This window comes from Mustela putorius, unplaced genomic scaffold, assembly GCF_011764305.1.
Source record: "Mustela putorius furo isolate JIRA1106 unplaced genomic scaffold, ASM1176430v1.1 tig00003901_pilon_pilon_pilon, whole genome shotgun sequence".
Classification (NCBI taxonomy): domain Eukaryota; kingdom Metazoa; phylum Chordata; class Mammalia; order Carnivora; family Mustelidae; genus Mustela; species Mustela putorius.
Window position 1 is genome coordinate 16,015,321 of NW_025422049.1, and position 19,930 is coordinate 16,035,250.

Genomic DNA, 19,930 nt, shown 5'->3' on the forward strand with positions numbered 1-19,930 from the left:
AATGCTGTGTGCCACAGTTAGATGCCCAGTACACATTTAAAAATAGTATTTTTTAGGCCTAGACCCACAACAGTCCCTTTTAGTATGATCTTCATTAGATTAAATTATTCATTTCAAGTTATTTAAATTATTTCATTCATTCAACAAACATATCTTTAGCCCTCACTATGTGCCAGGGGCTAGGGATAAAGCCATGCAAAAGAAGAACTGTCCCCTTGGAGCTTACAATCTAGTAGGGAGACTGTAAACAAATAGGTAGAGATATGTAGTGTGAAGAAAAAATAAAGCACTTTAAAATTATTGCCCAAACCATGAGACCAGTGACCCCTGGTAGACTTTCTGAAAAAGTCAGTTCTTAGGAAAATGGCCTTGGAAAGGAACATTGCCTGTGACACCCCTTAGCAGTGTCTACCTTTCATTCTCGGGACTAAGAACTTGCTGTTTGTTTTGCATGGTTGTGAATAACCCTAATAGAGATGACGTACAAGGATGTGGCCAAGCGCTTAAAGACAGATTGCAGAGGAAGGGCTGTTAGGTATAGAGCACCTCTGGAGAAATAATCTCCCAACATATACTTTTTTTAAAACAAAGATCCATTTTTAAAATATAATGTAGTACTTTTCTTTTTCTCTTTTTGTTTAAATTCAATTAGCCAACATATAGTACATCATTGGGTTTTTTTTGTTTTTTGTTTTTTTTTAAATTTTTTATTTTTTATAAACATATATTTTTAGTCCCCAGGGCTACAGGTCTGTGAATCACCAGGTTTACACACTTCACAGCACTCACCAAAGCACATACCCTCCCCAATGTCCATAATCCCACCCCCTTCTCCCAAACCCCCTCCCCCCAGCAACCCTCAGTTTGTTTTGTGAGATTAAGAGGGTAGGAGAAGAATAAATGAAACATCATTAGTTTTTGATACAGTGTTCAATGATTCATTAGTTGCATATCAACCCCCGGTGATCATCCTATCACATGCCCTCCTTAAATACTTTTAGAGTTGTGTTTATCTTTTAGTTTTTAAATGTAATCTCTTGCCTTATAGTGTGTTCCATGAGGAACAATGAAAAGAGATGGATTTTTTTTTTAAGTATCTGTCAACTTTTTTTAAGAAAACACAGTATAAAAAAGCCTCTTTCGATCCTTCTTGTTTTATGGCATAAGACTGTAGAATAAGATTTTTTTTTTTTGGACATAAGTGTTTTTGAAGAACAGGAGTCTGCAAGTTGGAAGGAAGCCATTCTTACCACGAGGCAAATATACTTGAGTTTAATTTTTAAACTATAACTGCCGTTTGACCTTAAATTAAGACAGTCTGTTTCCATTGTGGTGTTTTACTGGTTTAACAATGAGAACATTTAAAGCAGCTGCCACCAATTAAAATGATTCATAAAAGCTGGTTGTAAATAAATATTCTTGAAGTTTTAACTCAGTGAAGTCTTTTAACTCAGTGAAGTCTTTTTTTTTTTTTTCTTTAAGTGGCACTGTCTTTCTGGAAAGCAATTTGGTAAAATGCATCAAGAGCTTTAAAAAAATGTTCATATACTTTGATCTGGGAATTATGCTTCTAAAAAAACTTTATCCTTAGAAAATAAGTCTGAGACCTGGATAAACTTTAATGCATAGAGATGTTCTCCACAGTTTTAACAAGAAGGAAATGATTATCTAAATTATGGTACACCCGTATGATGAAATATCATGGAGCCATTAAAATATTTTTGAAGAAGCTTAACCATCTAAGAAAATGTTTATACAGTTCAGTTGAAAACAAACTATATGAAATCATACAGTGTAATGTTAACATGTGAATGTACTTCCATAGAAAATGACTGTCAGGAATGACTGTCATTTTCTTTGGTTGTGAGATTATGTGTGATTTTTATTTTCTCTATCTGCTTTTTTATGTTTTCCAAAATGTTTACAGTGAACATGCATTACATTTATAATAAATAAAAATATTACATGTTTTGATCCTTTCTTTCAATGGGATGCTTTTTATTAATACCCAGTCCATTTGTAATATTACAACATAATTTCCTGCAGATTTTCATCTTTACAGCAGTTCTTTCTACTGTTTTATGTTTTTAACCTTCTGTTTATTTTAATTTTTATAATATGCCCAGTGTCAACAATTTTATTTTGTTCTAATTTCCGGGTGTTAGCCTTTAAAGCCAATAATTCAGTTCCCCACTGGAATACTATTTTTCAGGTGGTTTGTATCAAAAAACACACACACATTCATAGACTGTGGTAAGTAGAGGTGGCCCTAGGTCCATACCACAATGCCTAGTTCCAAATCCTGACCACACCACTTAGTAGCTATGTAACCACTGACAAATTGATTGCCCACTCAGATTCCCAGTTTATCTGTAAAATAGAGGGTAATAATAGTATCTACCTCATCAGATTGTGGTAGGGATTTAAAAGAGTTATTACATGTAAACACTCAAGAAAGGCCTGCCACATAGTAAGTGTTTGGAAAACGTTAGGTATTTTTAGTCCTGTGTGTTTGCATATGTATATGAATATATACATGCTATCATGATCATTTGTGAAATGCTCCTTTTTACCTTTTTATTCCTCTATACAGTTGTAATTTAAAAATTTAAATCTGTCTTACTCTTTGGTAATCAGAGTTAGTTTTCCTGTTGTGCTTTGCAATTATTTTTAAAAGTTACCATATTTTCAGCAATAGAAACCTCATTGTTTTGTCTTCCAATCCTATTTTCCTTTTCCATATTTGGAATTGATGATCATTCATGTGGACTGGATGGAATGAAACTTGGCTTTGTTCTAGGTGTAAAAGAAGTTTCATTTACATACAGGTAGTTGGTGTATTCCTTAACAGTTATCCCCATCTGTTGAATTATTTACCTTATTTATTAAAGTACCACCTCAGTAGAGAAGAAGGGGGGGGAGGGCAGGTAAGTATAAGGGTACCCTAAAGAAATAAACTACATTTGTTTCATTGTAAGCTCTGTAATCCAAACATCTCTAATTCAGTTCAGTTAATTGATCTTCTCCGATTTGGCATGAAAAGAGAGCTGCCTCTTAGGGAATCATGCATTGGGCTAGACACATATGTAATTTTGTAGTCCATAGGAGAACTATTTTATTACATGTAAAACAGTCATTTGGCAATTTTGCTGTCATACACTACAGAATGAGAAATGTGTTCCTATAGAAAACAACTTGGCTTTAACGGATTAACTGTTCCTTATAGCTAATTCCAATAATGTTGCCATAGCTCAGTTTCATTTCTTTGAAGAAGTGGTGTTTCTGTGGTACATTTACATTGGCAGAATGAGGAAAGACTTGGGGCAAGTTTGAAAGCATTAAGCTGGTCACTGAGGGACTCTTTTCAAATGTCAAGATTTTTAATCAGTCTAGCAGTATTCAGCGGAGACATGGATAGTCTTAAGATCTGCATCTTTAACTGAAAAGTTTTTAGTGTTGAATGTCAAAAATGGGTGGGAGAGGTAAGCCCGATGAAAAACTACATTTTCCCTGGTCTTTGGTTCTATAGCTCTGTAGAAACACTGGATTGATTATGAGTTCCATAGGTGTATTTCAGATATGGAAGTGGAGTGACAGCTCAAAATACTTTTTTTTTTAAAAATCTGCGTTATTTATCTGCAAAGCAAAGGCTTGGGGTATTTTTGGTAGTTTTAAGGGAGAGGACGAGATAGGCTTGAAGGGGAAAAAATTAGCTTTCAGAAATGAGCATGTTCAGTAGCTCAGGTGGCAAGTCTTTCTTTCTTCTACTGACATGATGAAGCTGAGTAGGTCACCATCATTTCCAGACCTGGTACAATATCTTTGACTAATCCGTAGTCTTCCATGTACTTAGCAGTTCAGCTGGAGCCTTTTAAAACCAGAGTATTTAAATATACAGAGGAAGTTGTTGTACTGGTGCTTGTTGGTAGGGCTGCTGTGTTCTTTCTTATCTTCCCAGGGAGTTTGGTCCCTTTGTTTAGCTTCTGTTTCATTTGTTCACAAAGTTATAGGCTTTGAAGTAGGCAGCTATATAGGACTACCTGAAGAGAAGTGTAAAGCAAGAAGGTAAGCAATAATCCTCATCTCACTACCTTGTTAACCTCAGTTTCTCAGCCAGTGTCATTCGTGAATTTTGCTTTTTTCTTAGAGGCTCTGCACTGGCTTGCTTACTGCTATCCTAACTTTCTGGGGAAACTTCTGTTGTTTTGTGTTTGCTTTCTGAACATTGAACTATTGTGATGTTGCATAATGTGCTAGTGGGGAATTTTTAAGTTTTTAGATTTTTTATTTTTTTAAGATTTTATTTATTTATTTGAGAGAGAGTGAGAGAGCACACCAGAGAGAGAGAGAGAGAGAGAGAGCACGAGTTGGGGGCAGGGGCAGAGGGAAAGGGAAAAGTAGACTCCCCAGTGAGCAGGGAGCCCAGTGCAGTGGGGCTCAATCCCTCAATCCCAGAACCCCAGGATCTTGACCTGAGCTAAAGACAGACACTTAACCAACGGAGCCACCCAGGAACCCCGCTAGTGGGAAATTTTTAAAAATAATTTTTGATAGGATAATTTGATGACACATATCATGTTGTTTTTCTTTTTGCTCCAAAATAAAAATATTTTGCATATTTGGTTTCCTTAATATGGAATTTGTTCCTAGGTGACTGCCCTTCTGTAGACATGGCATTGTGATTGCAAGATGTGTACCATTAAGACTGTGATAAACTCAGTGTTATCTAGTACGGCAATGAGGTTAAATAGCTCTGCCATAAGATTGTTTAAATTGTCATAGCTGAAAAACATGTCCTATAGAAGTAGCAGTAACAAAACACAAACACACACATCAGGCATAATTCCTGATAATAACTTCCTTAAGATTTTTAGGTGTTGTAAATAAGGTTGTTCAAGTTGCATTTACTTTTTTTTTTTTTTTTTACCATTTTACTTGTATGGAGGGAGAATAAGAGGAGTGAGCTATTTGTGGCATCCACTTAAAGAAGGAAATGTCAGTGTGACTGTGAACTGACACTTTTGTCCATTTCAGTTTTAACTGGGCTACTTTGATTTTTTTTTATTTCATTACCTTGGATTTTAGAGTTCTTGAGTTGATATTTTTTAAGATTGACATCTCTAACCTTTTGGTTCTGAGCAGTGCATTGCCCCTGAAATTGGTTGAGTCACTTCATATTCTTCTGAGTTCACCACCTGTCAAAGCTGAAGAGATCTGTCCCTTTTACTTTTTGCTTCCTGGTCCATTTTCCTGTGCTCCGTGGTCCTCTGCTATTTGTGGTAGGCTTTTCCCACACTTAATATGTGAAACCTACCATAGATTTTGACCCTTAAAGTTACTCAGTTTTTAAAAAGCCTTTGGGAATTCTACTTCAGTCCAAGAAGTTGTAGCTGGGATTAGGGCTTGTTTCCCTCTGCCTCATGTACCTTGTAAACAACTAGGAACTGGGTAAGAGATCTTAAACAACTGTTTTCAGATGTTGGGCAACAGGTAGACAAGACTGTGATCCCTGAGAAAAAGGGAACAAATGAAGTTAGCCCTATAGTTACTCTGGCTTTTTGCCTGTGGGCAGTTTCTGGACCATAGCATTGTAAGAGGGAATCCAAGCAGAGCCTACAGTTCTGTTGAATTGGTGAGACAGAGATAGGAACTCAGGGAGGTCTAGGTGGCAGGAATTTGTAGAGCAGAGTACTGGGGGAAGGGGGCCACTCAGAAATATTTCCAGAAATCTGCAAAAATGTCCCCTTTATCTTTGGCGATTCAATACAAATCTGTGCATATCTTGAAGAAATACCATGGGGCTGGCCAAAAATATTGCTCAAGAGCTATAAGTTGAAAATTTACTGGAGCTCATACAGGACTGACAGACATTTGAGTTACCACAGCAAGAGATGAGAGACCTTGTTGAACACCCAAACTATTAAATAGAACCCCAGAAGGGTCATATCTTAGTAATAGGGCTACTGTTAGCCCTAAAGTAAAGGGTACTCTGAACCCTAACTAAAAAAATTCAAGCCAAGCTTTGAAAACTAAATAGTTTAGATGCATGACAAAACAAGCTTTACCCTTTGAAGGAAGACAGTAAAATCAAAACATTCAAAAATATAATGGTTTTAATGTCTGATTTTCAAAAAACCACTAGATAGTCCAAGAAGCACTGAAATGTGACCCATAATCAGGAGGAAATTGGTCAATAGAAACAGAACCAAAATTGACGGTTATAGAATTAGCAGACAAGGAATTTAAGACAGCTATGAAACTGTGTTAAACAATTGAATGAAAAGCATGAATATAGTGAGGAAAGAAATTGAAGACCTATCAAGAACCAAATAGAACTTCTGTAGCTGAAAAGTTTAGTATATGCAATGAGAAAGTCACTGGATGAAATTAATAGCAGATTAGATTAGACTCCAAAAGAAAAGATCAATGAATTTGAAGATCTAACAATAGAAATTATCCAAGCTAAAATGAAGAACAGAAAAAAGTGAAGAAAAGAGCTTCAGTGAACTGTGAGGCAATATCAAGCAGACTTGTATACATGTAATTAGATTCCCAGAAGGAAAGGAGAAAGAAGATAGTCATAAAAAATAGTGGAAGAAATAATGGCTAACATTTTTCAATTATGATGAAAACTATACACCCATAGATCCAAGAAGCTCAATGAACTCCAAGAGGGATAACCACAAAGGAAACCACGGTAAGGCTATTACAATCAAATTGCTGAAAGCCAGTGGTAGAGGTCACAATGTATGGGTCACATTTCAGTGCTTTTGAGCATTTGAAAGAAGCTAGAGGGGGAAAAAAGATGTATTATATACAGAAGAGCAAAGATAAGAACTGATATACATCTCATCAGAAACAATGCAAGCAAGAAGACAATGGAATGACATCTTTAAAGTGCTAAAAGAAAAAAAGTACCGCAACCTCAAATCTTGTCTCCAATGAAAATATCTTTACAAAATTAAAGCAAAAAGAAATGAAGGTGAAATATATTTTTTCAGACAAACAAAAACTGAGAGTTGTCACCAGCAGACCTGAGCTATAACAAATATTAAGGGAAATTCTTCAGGCTGCAGGAAAATGATTCCAGATGGAAATTTGGATCTCTACAGAGTAATGAAGAGTGCCAGATAAGTGTGGTAAGTGTGGGATAAATATTCAAGACTTTTTTCCCCTCATTTTAAAATTTCTTTAAAAGTTAGGTGATCGTTTAAAGCAAAATTAATAATCTGTTATGGAATTTGTAAGGTATATAGATCTAAAAGATATGATAGTATCCCCAAGGGATATGGAAATATGCTGCTAAGGTCCTTATGGTGTACATATAGTGATGTAATATTGCTTGAAGGTAGATTGCAATAAGCCAGAGATGCATCATATATGACTCAGAATAACCATCATGAAAGGCATAACTAACAAGCTAATAATGGTGTTAAAAGTGAATGCTATATTATACTCATTTAATCCAGAATAAGACCAAAAAAGAAGAGCAAGGAAAAGATGGGAAATGTAAAAACAAATATAAAATATAAAGATGGTAGATTTAAACACAACCATATCAAAGTTACATTAAATATAATTAGTCTAAATACTACAATTAAGAGGCCACATAAAATGCAAGACCAACTATGCACTGTGTATGAGAGACCAACTTTAAGAATAAAGACACAGGGGCACCTGGGTGACTCAGTGGGTTAAGCCTCTGCCTGCGGCTCAGATCATGATCTCAGGGTCCTGGGATCGAGCCTCATACTGAGTTCTCTGCTCTCAGTAGGGAGTCTGCTTTCCCCTCTCTCTCTGCAGGCCTCTCTGCCTACTTAACAACTGAGCCACCCAGGTGCCCCTGCCTCTTTGCCTACTTGTGATCCCTCTCTGTCAAATAAATAAATAAAATAAATAAAAATAAAGAATAAAGATGCAGATAGTTTTAAAAAACAGATAGAAAAAAATATGTCATGCAAACACTAATCATAAGAAGGCTGGAGTGACTACATCAATATGAGCCAAGTTAGATTTCAGGACAAAGAATATTACTAAGGAGGGACATTTCATAATGGTAAAGTGGTCAGTTCATCAAGAACACAACAATATTAAATGTGTGTGCTCCTAACAAACCTCAAATAAACATGAAGAAAAGAAAACCAGATACAACTGAAAGGATAAATAGACAAATCTACAATTACAGTTGGATGTTTCAACACTCTTAACTCAGTAACAGAATAAGTAGACAAAAAAAAAATCAGTGAGGAGATAAAAAACCTGATCAACACTACTATACCTAACCAACTGTACCTAATTGATATTTATGAAACACTGGACCTAACATTACCAGAATATATTTTCTTTTCAAATTCACTAAAATGGACCACATTCTGCGTCATAAAACAAGCCTCGACATATTTAGAAGAATCAAAACAATACAAAATATATTTTCTGACCAAAATGGAATTAAATGAAAAATCAATAACAAAGGTATCTGCGAAATTCTCAAGTATTAGGAAATGACACAGTACACCCTAAATCAACCATGGGTCAAAGAAGAAATTAGAAAATATTTTGAACTGGGGTGCCTGAGTGGCTCAGTTGGTTAAGCATCTGACTCTTGATGTCAGTTCCAGTCTTGATCTTAGGGTTTGAGTTCAAGCCCTGCATTGAGCTCCATGCTGGGTGTGGAGCCTATTTGATAAACAAAAATTTCAACAGAATGATAATGAAAACACAACATAATGAAATTTGCAGGATGTAGTTTATACAGTGCTTAGTGGGAAATAGCTTTAAAATAAAGGAGATCTAAAATCAATAATTCAACAGTCCACCTTAACAAGTAAGAAAATGAAGAGCAAGTTCAGCCACAAGTAAGAGGAAGAAAATATTATAAGAGTAGAAATCAATAAAAGAGAAAACAATAAAGAAAAATCAATGAAACCAATAGCCAGCTCTTTGAAAAGATCAATAAAATTAATAAACCTATTGCTAGACTGATACAGATAAAAAAGAAAAGACAGAAATTAGCACAAATTACCAATATCAGGAAAGGAAGAACAGACATCACTATAGATCCTGCAGACATGGAAAGGACAAAGGAATATTGTGCATAACTCTATGCTGAAAAATTCTTCAACTTAGATGAAATGGAAGAATTCCTTGAAGGACACAGATTACCAAAATTGACTCAAAGAGAGCTAGAAAATCTGAATAGCCTTATATCTATTAAAGAAATCAAATGTGTAGTTAAAAATCATCCCATAGTTAAACTCTAAGCTCCAATGACTTCAGTGTGTATTCTACCAAATATTTAAGGTACAAATCAAACTTGTGGAAAATGGAGGAGGATAGAATTTTTCCCAGCTCATTCTCTAAAGTTGGCATCACCATGATCTCAAAAACTGACAAAGATATTACAAGAAGAGAAGACCACAGATCAATATTCTTTATATTCATACACATAAAAATATATCACCAAATATTAACAGGTTTAAAAAATTAACCTCACAATATACACAAACAGTAACTCATAATGGATCATAAACCTAAATTAAAAGCTAAAATTATAAAACTTCTAGAAAGACTAGGAGAAAATCTCCATGAACTTTAGATAAAGATTCCTCTATCCAACACAAAACATGAACCAGAAAGCAGAAATTCATAAAATTCAACTTCAACAAAATTAAAAATGTGTGCTCTTCAAAAGATAACATTAAGAAAATTAAAAGGCAAGCCACAGTCTAGGAAACATAGTTGCAGTGTACATTTGGGATAAAGCTTGGTATCCAAAACATACTTTTTAATACCCTAGACCTCCTGTAAAAAGAAGAAAATCTAATTTAAAAATAAGTAAATGAGTTGAACAAGCAATTCCCCCCCAAATTTGTGCATAAATATGAAGCACTTGAAGAGTTACTCAATATTCTTAGTTATCAGAGAACCACAAATTAAAACCACAGTGAGATATCCCTACACATTAACTTGAATTAAAAAAAAAATACCAAGTGTTGGTAAGGATGTGGAGCAACTGGCACACCCATACAATGCTGGTAGGAATGTAGTTGGTGTAGCTACTGGAAATTGGTACAGCCAATTGAAAAATAGTTTGGCAGTTTCTTATAAAGGTAAACATATACTTACTCATAACTCAACTATTCCTTGTAGGTAGTTACCTAAGAGGAATGAAAACTTAATATTTCTATAAAAACTTGAATTGAACATTATCATAGAAGCTTTATCTATAATAGCCCCAAACTATAAGCAACCCAAATATCCATCCATGCATGAGTAAAGAAACAAATTATGATCTATCCATTCAGCGGAATACCACTCAACAATAAAAAGGAACAAACACATGAATGAGTATCAGAAGCATTACTCTAGGTGAAAGAAGCTGTCACAAAAGACTGCATACTGGATGATTCCATTTCTGTGAAATTCTGGAAATGGCAAAACTACAGGGACTGAAAGCAGGTTTGTGTTTGCCAGGGTCCAGGCATGTGGAGAGGGAATTTATTACCAAGGGGTGCAAGGCAACTTTTTGGGGTGATGGAAATGTTCCATAACTTGATTGCACTTTAGGTTATATGTATATATATGTTTGTCGACATTCATTGCATTTTACACCTAAAATGCGTGCTTTTATAGTATATAAGTTATACTTTAGTGGGAAGTAGAAAGTTGATTTTCAAAAAGTACATTGGAGGTAAGGATGTCAATTCCATGTTAAAAAAAAAAACCCAACCTCGTGGGCAGTTCAAAATAGAGGTTCTTAAGAGCTTGAACTGTTTTTTTTTGGAAGGTGATAGAGGGGAGGGAGCGGAGGAAGGTAAAGGCAACATAAGCAGCCCTGATACAAAATATGGGCTCAGTTGAATGCTTTGTCCCTAGATCCTGCCTTTCCTTCTAACCCCTAAAATGAGAAGAGCTTGGGGAAATTCCTGCTACAAAGCTGAGCCTATCCAACTTCTTTATCTCAAAGGAGCAAGTAATCCAATTTGAGGACCTTAAAATCAAAGCAGTTACCTTTCTAAACCAAGAAAACTTCATAAACACCTACATCACAGCTTTATTGCAGGTCTTATGAACCTGAATCATCACATTGGATCTCCTTGGAACACGAAGCAAGATGGAAATCCAGAATGAAGAAGCTAGATAACTTTACGGCTCTCTGTATATTAGTGTTTAAATCACTCAGCCTATTTATTTCCTGTCTACTCTATTTCTGGTCATGGAATGGGTTCTGAAGATAAGATAAGATGGTGAAGACAGATCATTAATGGGGAGGTAAGATAAAAGTTTAAAAACAAAGCAAAACAAAATCCTTTAGTTGTTTTCATTGTTTGAAGTGTTAAGTATTCCCTAACCATCCAGCATGTGAATTGTCCAATGGAACAAAACATTTGGTACCAAACACAGTTCCATAAAAGTTGTTAAGGGCATAAAAAAATAAATGTTGACCATATCAATCAAAACATTCTGAAACTCTGAATCTAGTTCTCCTGGCTCTCTCAGTTGTGCATATACTGAGTTTGGAATACTTAAGGCACGGTAGGTCTTTTTTGGCCTGGTGTGTTTTATATTAAAATAATTAATTCTTTTCATAGTAAAGGCTGAGTTCCAACCCTTAAAGGTCTTTGAACAAATTGTTTCAGAACAGGAATTCCAAATATAAATTATTTCATTGCAGAATTCTATAACAATTTGTCACTTAAAGCTTATTTTATGAGCTTCATTCTTAAGATGCTACCATATATTGAATTTAATACTCACTAAGACTCAAAAAATATGTGTAAATGTAGATTTTTTCCAATGCAGGCAGGCTTTCTCATCTAATTTTGGGCTCTAAGAAATAAAATAAGACAGGCTAAACCCAGTGTATCAAGTCTGAGACTGAAATTTTTTTACCTTTACTGAAAAATCATTGATTTGGTCATGCTGAGAAGAAATGGTTCTTTCAGTTCAAAATTTGGCAGAATCAAGCTAATCCTTTAAAATATGCTGATGATTTGGCTGGCTATATGTTAGTGGTTATTATACTTGATTTATAACACACACACACACACACACACACACACCCATTCAACCTTTCCAGTCATCTGTAGGACTTGAGGCTCTCTTTTCCTCTGGCATTTGCCAGTTAAATTAGCATTATAAAAATGATGTTGGGGGGAGGATATAGTACTGCAATGATAGAATTTCTGGGACTACCAGGCAAAGAAAAATACTGAAAGATTGGTAATTCCTGATTCCCATTTTCAGATATTTGTGGTCATCTATACTAAGCCATGCTGTCTGTCAGAGCAGTGTCTCCTTGTTTTCCCAAGTCCCATGGATACAGGTTATTTAAAAGTTGGAGGAAGAGGAGTAAGGCTATAATGGTGATTTAATGTATTAGTGTATTTAGTTTAATGTATTTTCCTTATCTGCAGTAAAGGATTGGTGTGGATGAGAGAAGTGAAAAATGTATGGGAACCTTACCTTCTTCCCGCACCCCCCACATTTACCACCTCCTATTGTTCTCCTTTGAGCATTTCTTAATTTGAATTTCAGATTACCTGGAAGAGTTAGGCCTCATTCATCCATTAATGATTCATTCACTCACTTAAAAACCTCATTAAGTAATATGAATTAAACAGATCAATACCTAGCTAAATAGTTTTTAACAGCTGGTAAATAGGAATTTTCTTTTGGCAGGAATTTTCATTGGGCAGAAATCTGTAGCTTTTAGGTCACTTGAGTTGGATGAAGGTTGTTTAGACAACAGGAAGAAAAAATGAAGAAAGAGGATTGAGAGGGAGTCAGAAAGGATGTTGGGAGGCCATCAAAGATAAAATAGTAGGTTTTGCTATGGGCTTCTAATGGGAATAATATAGAGATTTGTAAAGTTGGTTTAGTGTATCTAGGTTGATCCAGCATTTCTAGTTCTGGTATCTTCTCAGCTGATCTTTCTCTCCTTTCCTGGGAGGAGGAGAATGACATTTGTGTCTTCATAAGCATTTCCTAATCTGTGGTATCTCAGAATACATCTAGCTTTGCTACTCAAAATATTTTTTTTCCTATACTGGCGGTCGTAAGAAGATTTGGAGAACTAGCTAGCTTTTACCACTAACCAGTGAGATGACTCTGCACTTAGTCTCCCTGGATCGCTTTTGGTTTTTCACCTGTAAAATGAAGAGGAAATAGATAATCTCTTAAAATGTCCTTCATCTAACAATCTCAGATGATTATATAAACCGTGAATGATATGAGAAAGCTCTCATTAGGGATTTGCTATGGACTGAATTGTGGCCCCACAAAATGAATATGTTGAAACCCTAACCTCCACCATAATGGTATTTGGAGATAGGGCCTATAAGGAGATAATTAAGGTTACTTGAGGCCAGAAAGGTGGGTCCCTGATCCAACAGGATTTGTGTGTTTGAAAGAGCCGGCTAGAGTTTGTATGCATGTGCACTCATTCTCTTTCTGAATGCTCAGAGGAAAGGCTAAGTGAGTACAAAGCAGTCACCCACAATCCAGAAAGAGCTCTCACCAGAAACAGAATGCTGCTGGACCGTTGATCTTGTATTTTATAGTCTCCAGAACCATGAGAAAATAAATTTCTGTTGTTTAAGCCACCTGGTCTGTGGTATTTTGTTATGGTGGCCCAAGTAGACTAATACAGGATTTAACCACACTGAGTACATTTTTTACAAATTGAATCTGTAGTTTATGTGATGTGTATGAGGTAGGTAACGTGTTTGTGCTAAAACAGGAAGCAGAATGTTTTAACCTGGCAGTGGAAGGAAGACTCTACCATTTCTGTTTTTCTCTGAGCTCCTAGATCCTGGGGAATTATGGCACTGGGTTGGATGTTATGCGTAATTTAGTTGGATCACTGAGCTAAGTAACAGAAGAACCTGAACATAGTTGAGAAGCAATTGTAATTTAATGGCAAAAGAAAAGAACCATGCCAGGTAGCTTCTCTTTTCCCATATCTGTGTATAATATAACCTGTTGAACACCCATTTATAGTTATTAGCAGTATATTGGTAGGGATGGAGATCATCGTTAATGTCACTTCCTACAAATCTCATTCTAAAGAAGAGTGAATTGCCAGAGTGGGGACTTGCAAATGTCTCAGGCTATTTTTTAAAAAGATTTTATTTATTTATTTGACAGACAGAGATCACAAATAGGCAGAGAAGCTGGCAGAGAGAGAGGAGGAAGCAGGCTCCTTGCTAAGCAGAGAGCCCTATGTGGAGCTCCATCCCAGGACCCTGGGATCATGACCTGAGCTGAATGCAGAGGCTTTAACCCACTGAGCCACCCAGACGCCCCACGTCTGAGGCTATTTTTTTAACCTGTATTTAACCATTTGCCGTGGTATGGAGGGGAGATAGGATTTATGGTAAAATGTTAAGTAGACACAGTTTTATCATAGCCATACCCCTCTCCCACAAATATATGTCTAATCTGTTTTGGTCTGCATCAATAGTCTCAAAAGAGGGACGTAGGAAGTGGCACTGCCAACAGACTGGGGAATGCCCTGTTCAGATTCACATTGCTTTTCTGTACTTTTGCTGATCCCATACAGCTACCTTTCCCTGAGCTAGTACTATTGACTTGATGGTATTGGCTGCCAGTTGGCAGAGAGGATGCACCTAGATTAAGTGGTTACTTCCTCTTCCTGTCGACAGACTTGGAAAAATAGAGTTTACTTGCCTCCAAAGGTTTCTCAGAATGTAGTGGTACAAAATGTTCACAAGTAGGAAAATTCCTTAAAAAGCTGTGTCTGGTTACTCTCAGATAAACATTTCCATTAATATTTCATTTCATTTTGAATGTCTTTCTAGCTTGTAGTATTTTTTTTTCAGTGTATGTAGGTGGCTTCAAACCATACAGTGGAAGTATTTTCCAAAAAGCTTCAATCTTTGTCTTACTATGAACTGTTTTCCTTAGTTCTTGTCACTAAGCAGCTCCTCTCAACAGGCTCAAATCCCTTTTTCTACTTTAATCTGTCTCTGATTACGTTGACGTCGTACATCCTTTTGGGAACTCATACGTGTTTTAATAATATATTGAAGAAGAAATTGCCTATTTCTTCCCTCCGTGTATTGGGAAAATAAAAATTTTTGTTGCTATTTTTAGGTAATACGTATTGAATGTTCCCATAGTCATTGCCCTGTACAAAGAAGTTATCACACACAAGATACAATCTCCTGTGCTCAGTGATGTTTATTCTGTTTCAGTCTACTTTAAAATGCTTCATTTCCCAAGTTCTTTTCCCCCATGAAATGTTGCTTGTAGGTATTTTGTTTTTTTCAGTTCCATATATGTGTTCTTTAAAAATTTTTTTTTGAAATTCTTTTGTTGAAAAATAGCCAATGTACAAGACTGTATTAGTTTCAGGTACACAACATAGTAATTTAGTATTTACATACATTATGAAATGGTCACCACAATTAAGTCTAGTTACCATCTGTTACTGTACAAAGTTGTTACAATATTATTGACTACATTCCCTACGCTGTACATAACATAGCCTTGTACCTCCTAATCCCTTTCAGTAACTTGGTTCACCCCTCCTCACCCCCTTCCCCTCTAGCAACCATCCATTTGTTCTCTGTATCTGTGAGTCTGTTTGTGTTTTGTTTGAACACATTCATATTCTTTATGAAGTATACTGGATGAGCATTTGTAAATGAGAAATTAGGGCCCAGATTGTGAAGGCATAGTTGTATTCTGTCCCCTAAAATTCTGTCCTAAATACAGTGGAGTTTTCAAGTAGCAATCTCTCCTGTCTTTGCCACAGATATTTTTCCACCACACCAGCTGCCAAAATGGGCGTTGCTGGGGGCAGGTAAGGAACAGGGAGAGTGCAGACAACTCTGCATCTGCTTTACCTGTTACGAGGGCTCTTGAGGACAAATAATCAACAGTGCCTGAATTCATAGAATGTTAAATGTGCAAGAGACCACAGCAAGTTATCAGGATTATCATACTACTTTCTATTACATCTCCGAGCCCTTGCTTATTATGGAGTACCTTTTCTCCAAGGCTGCCTGGCAAAATGCAGCTTATCCTCTAGCACCCTATGCCTTGAATTCATCATCCCTTCATCAGTGATGGTATAGCATTATAAGAATCTGTATGTGATTTTCCCTACTATGTGTTTTGAATGCCCTCTGACATACTCCCTAATATAGTGGTTAATTTGTATTCTCTTTCTATTTACCCTACACATTTTGAATGTTTGCTTGAGTAGATAAGATTATGGTAAGAATGATGTGCATCTATATTTTAGTGGGATAAAGAAGATTATTGAGGGTAAAGCACTTTTTTTTTTTAAAGATTTTATTTATTTATTTGTCAGAGAGAGAGAGCAAGCACAGGCAGACAGAGTGGCAGGCAGAGTCAGAGGGAGAGGCAGGCTCCCTGCAGAGCAAGGAGCCTGATGCGGGACTCGATCCCAGGATGCTGGGATCATGACCTGAGCCGAAGGCAGCTGCTCAACCAACTGAGCCATGCAGGCGTCCCGAGGGTAAAGCACTTTTAAATTACTTTCATCTCTAGGGATTTTGATGGGAAACAAATTCACTGATACTTTTAGGTTTCTCACTTGAGTCACTGAGGAAGAGAACACACAACTAAATTCTGTGTCGTGGAGAAGCCATCGTATTTTAAAGACATGCTAGTATATATGTTGTGTGTGAGTCACACAGCAGTGTGATTCACTTTGTTCTCGATCAGCCAAGGGTCATGTTATGGAGACATTTGTGTAGGTGCCATTATAGGGGAAGATTGGTATCTTACTGTTTACATAGTGGTTGATGAAGTTGACTCTACCAAATTACAAAGTGAAAAATAAAGAGGTAAAGTTCATTGTTAAAGATAGTGTGTGGAGGGACACCTGGGTAGCTTAGTGGGTTAAAGCCTCTGCCTTCGGCTCAGGTCATGATCCCAGGGTCCTGGGATCGAGTCCCACATCGGGCTCTCTGCTCAGCAGGAAGCCTGCTTCCTCCTCTCTCCGACTGCCTCTCTGCCTACTTGTAATCTCTGTCTGTCAAATAAATAAATAAAATCTTTTAAAAAAATAGTGTGTGGAGGGCACCTGGGTGGCTCAGTTGTTAAGCAGCTGCCTTTGGCTCAGGTCATGACTTCAGGGTCCTGGGATCAAGTCCCACATTGAGCTCCCTGCTCAGCAGGGAGTCTGCTTCTCCCTCTCCCACTCACCCTGCTTGTGTTCACTCTCTCACTGTCTCTCTCTTTCTTTGTCAAATAAATAAATAAAATCTTTTTAAAATATAAATATAAAATAAAAATAGTGTGTGGAGTGCCTGGGTGGCTCAGTCCGTTAAGTGTCTGCTTTCTACTCAGGTCATGATCTCAGGGTCCTGGGATCGAGCCCCTACGTGGGCTCCCTTCTCAGCTAGAAACCTGCTTCTCCCCCTGCTTGCCACTCCCCCTACTTGTATGCTCGCTCTCTCTCTCTCTGTCAAATGAATAAATAAATTCTTAAAAAAATAGAGTGTGTGGATTTTAGGTAGTAGTATTTGTATGAGTTATGTGTCTAATTCTTGTCTTCCTGATAATTCTTAGTCAAGAACAATTAGAGAAATGCTCTAAGTGGGGCATCAGTATCTTATCTCAAGTTATAAGGTGTTCACATACATATGATGTGGAAAGCAGAAAACCTGGAATTTCCCTTTTGCTTTTTATCTTCGTACTTTTAATGTAGGTCATCCAACACTTGAATACTAACATCGACAATCATTTGGCCTTATGGTCATTTTTTTCAATGCCTCTGAGAATTTGGTTCTTGGAAGAAGGTAATTCTTAGCACTGCTCCTGGTTTGTATACATTGTTTATTTTGGAACCTGTCTGATGTTGTGGCCACCTATCAGAACTTGGCATTATTTTATTGTTTGAGATGGGTGATTGAAGTACTTGAACAGGATATTTTCACTTAACTGCTGATGACTGACTAGAGAGTACCTTAAATACAGAATGTGCTCTCCATCTCAACAGCATATTATTAGAAATACATGACCTATGGTATGTCCCCCTAAAATTTAAATTTTTAGAAAGCAGAATTTTACTGTATCCTACCCATAATACTATGAATATTCACATTAACACGAACCACCCCCAACTGTAGGGTATTTATCCTTTTTACACAATGTGCTAAAATGTGTAAATTAATTTATTTCATACAAATTGACATATAAAGTTGCTTCTAACTAGAATTGTTTCTAGAATCAACCATTAATCAAGGCTAGATCCAAACCTCTACTATATTAAACTTTATTTAAAACTACACAAATTTCTTGATGGCATTGTATTTAATGCTTGTGAGATTGTATTTGTTGGCCACTTTTATCTAAAAAGTAAAATAATTTTTCTGGTTTCAGAGTCTTACTTTGTTAATGTTTGCTCTTGCCCTTTACCTCTCCAAACCCTACCCATTTTTCTAAGCCAAGCTAAAGAGAAGCAGACTTGATCAGATTTTCTTCTGTCCCTGTAGGTTCATTCATGGCATTTCAGACTTAGTTTATAAAACTCAATTTCTTTTGTCTGTGAGTTAGTTGTGAACATGCCTCCCTTCTGTACTGGTTCCTAGAGAGGTACCATGATGTTTTAGGCAACCGTGTATTTCCTGTAACCTTTTGCAGTACTTTGCCCTGAGATATTCAGTATTTGCTGAAATTATGGGTTTTGTTGTTGTTGTTTTTCTAATCTAGACTTAATGAATCAGTCAGTAACTTGACTAAAGTCAGTAACTTTAAACAGGTTTAAATGAGGACTCAAGCAGTCACCATGCTTTGTCCAGGTAGCTGTTCCGATTTCATTATGTATTAACTGTGGAACTACCTCATCTGTAAAATAGGACTGTGGTAATAGCAATACTCAGACTCTTAGAGTTGTTGATGAGGATTGATATAGACAATTTGTTTAAAACATTTATCGTGCTGCCTCACATATAGGTTCCCCTCAATCATTCCAGCTATAATTGCTAAATGCAGTCCGCTGGGCTAGACTCAGCCATATCTCTGGCATCTAACCCTGTGTATAAAAAATATCCAATAAATAACTTGCTTGAGTTGAATTGATTGATTGACCCTATTTTTATCTTCCGTTACAGCCCACTGTTTGTAACATGGAAGATCGGTCGAGACAAAAGATTGCGTGGATGCATAGGTACTTTTTCTGCCATGAACTTGCATTCAGGACTCAGGGAGTACACACTTACCAGGTGAAGATCAATTTTTGTTACCTCTGCTTCTACATTAAAAACAAAACAAAACAAAAAAACTTATAATACTTGCACCTGCTACTTTAACTCCTTTGCCTTTACTAAATTGTTAACATTCTTGACTTCTTTCACATCAGATTTTTCCTTCTCTTCAACCATTTGCCTTATCTCTGATAAAACATTATTGCTATATATCATAATGTAAAATACTGTGATTATATGTATTCTGTCATAGATGATTTAAAGTGTCTTCCTTCAGAGGCCAGCTTATTTTCTGTAACTTGAAAGTCAGTACCCAGATGTCAATGGCTTACCAAAATGTATTATTTCCATAATAACACTGTGTCTTCCCTGTTAGGCTTTTTAAGAATTGTTGATATCTGTCATCTTACACGTGTTGCTACACTTTTATGTACTTTTGCAGTGAAGGGGAGAACCTTGGAAGAAAGGGATGCCACAACCTGGCAGCGTAATCATTCACGTTCACGCTTTATCCAGAATTAATTGTAGCTTACTTATTTTGTTTCCTCTAACACAAGGACAAAGTAATGAATGCCTCATTGCAGTTGTTAAGACTTTGTTTTTAATTTCCGAACTCACAAAAAGCTATCGAGCATGCCATCTGATTTTTTTTTTTTTTGGTTCAAGTTTAGATTTCTAGCAATTTAGGTTCCAAAATTATTTCAAAAGAAGAAAATTCCTTAAAT

At 36.4% G+C, this 19,930-nt stretch overlaps 1 protein-coding gene across 2 annotated transcripts in view; it reads left to right on the forward strand.

The window, feature by feature from the left end:
• Window positions 1–19,930, forward strand: part of AMMECR1 (AMMECR nuclear protein 1) — a 111,293-nt gene that overhangs the window by 35,034 nt on the left and 56,329 nt on the right. The window contains exon 2 of one of the 2 annotated variants that reach the window (XM_004769059.3): window positions 19,113–19,223. The exons of the other annotated variant lie outside the window; for it this stretch is intronic. Within the exon in view, the coding sequence (XP_004769116.1) occupies window positions 19,113–19,223 (111 nt within the window). The remainder of the gene's footprint in view (window positions 1–19,112; window positions 19,224–19,930) is intronic. 2 annotated transcript variants of the gene reach the window in all.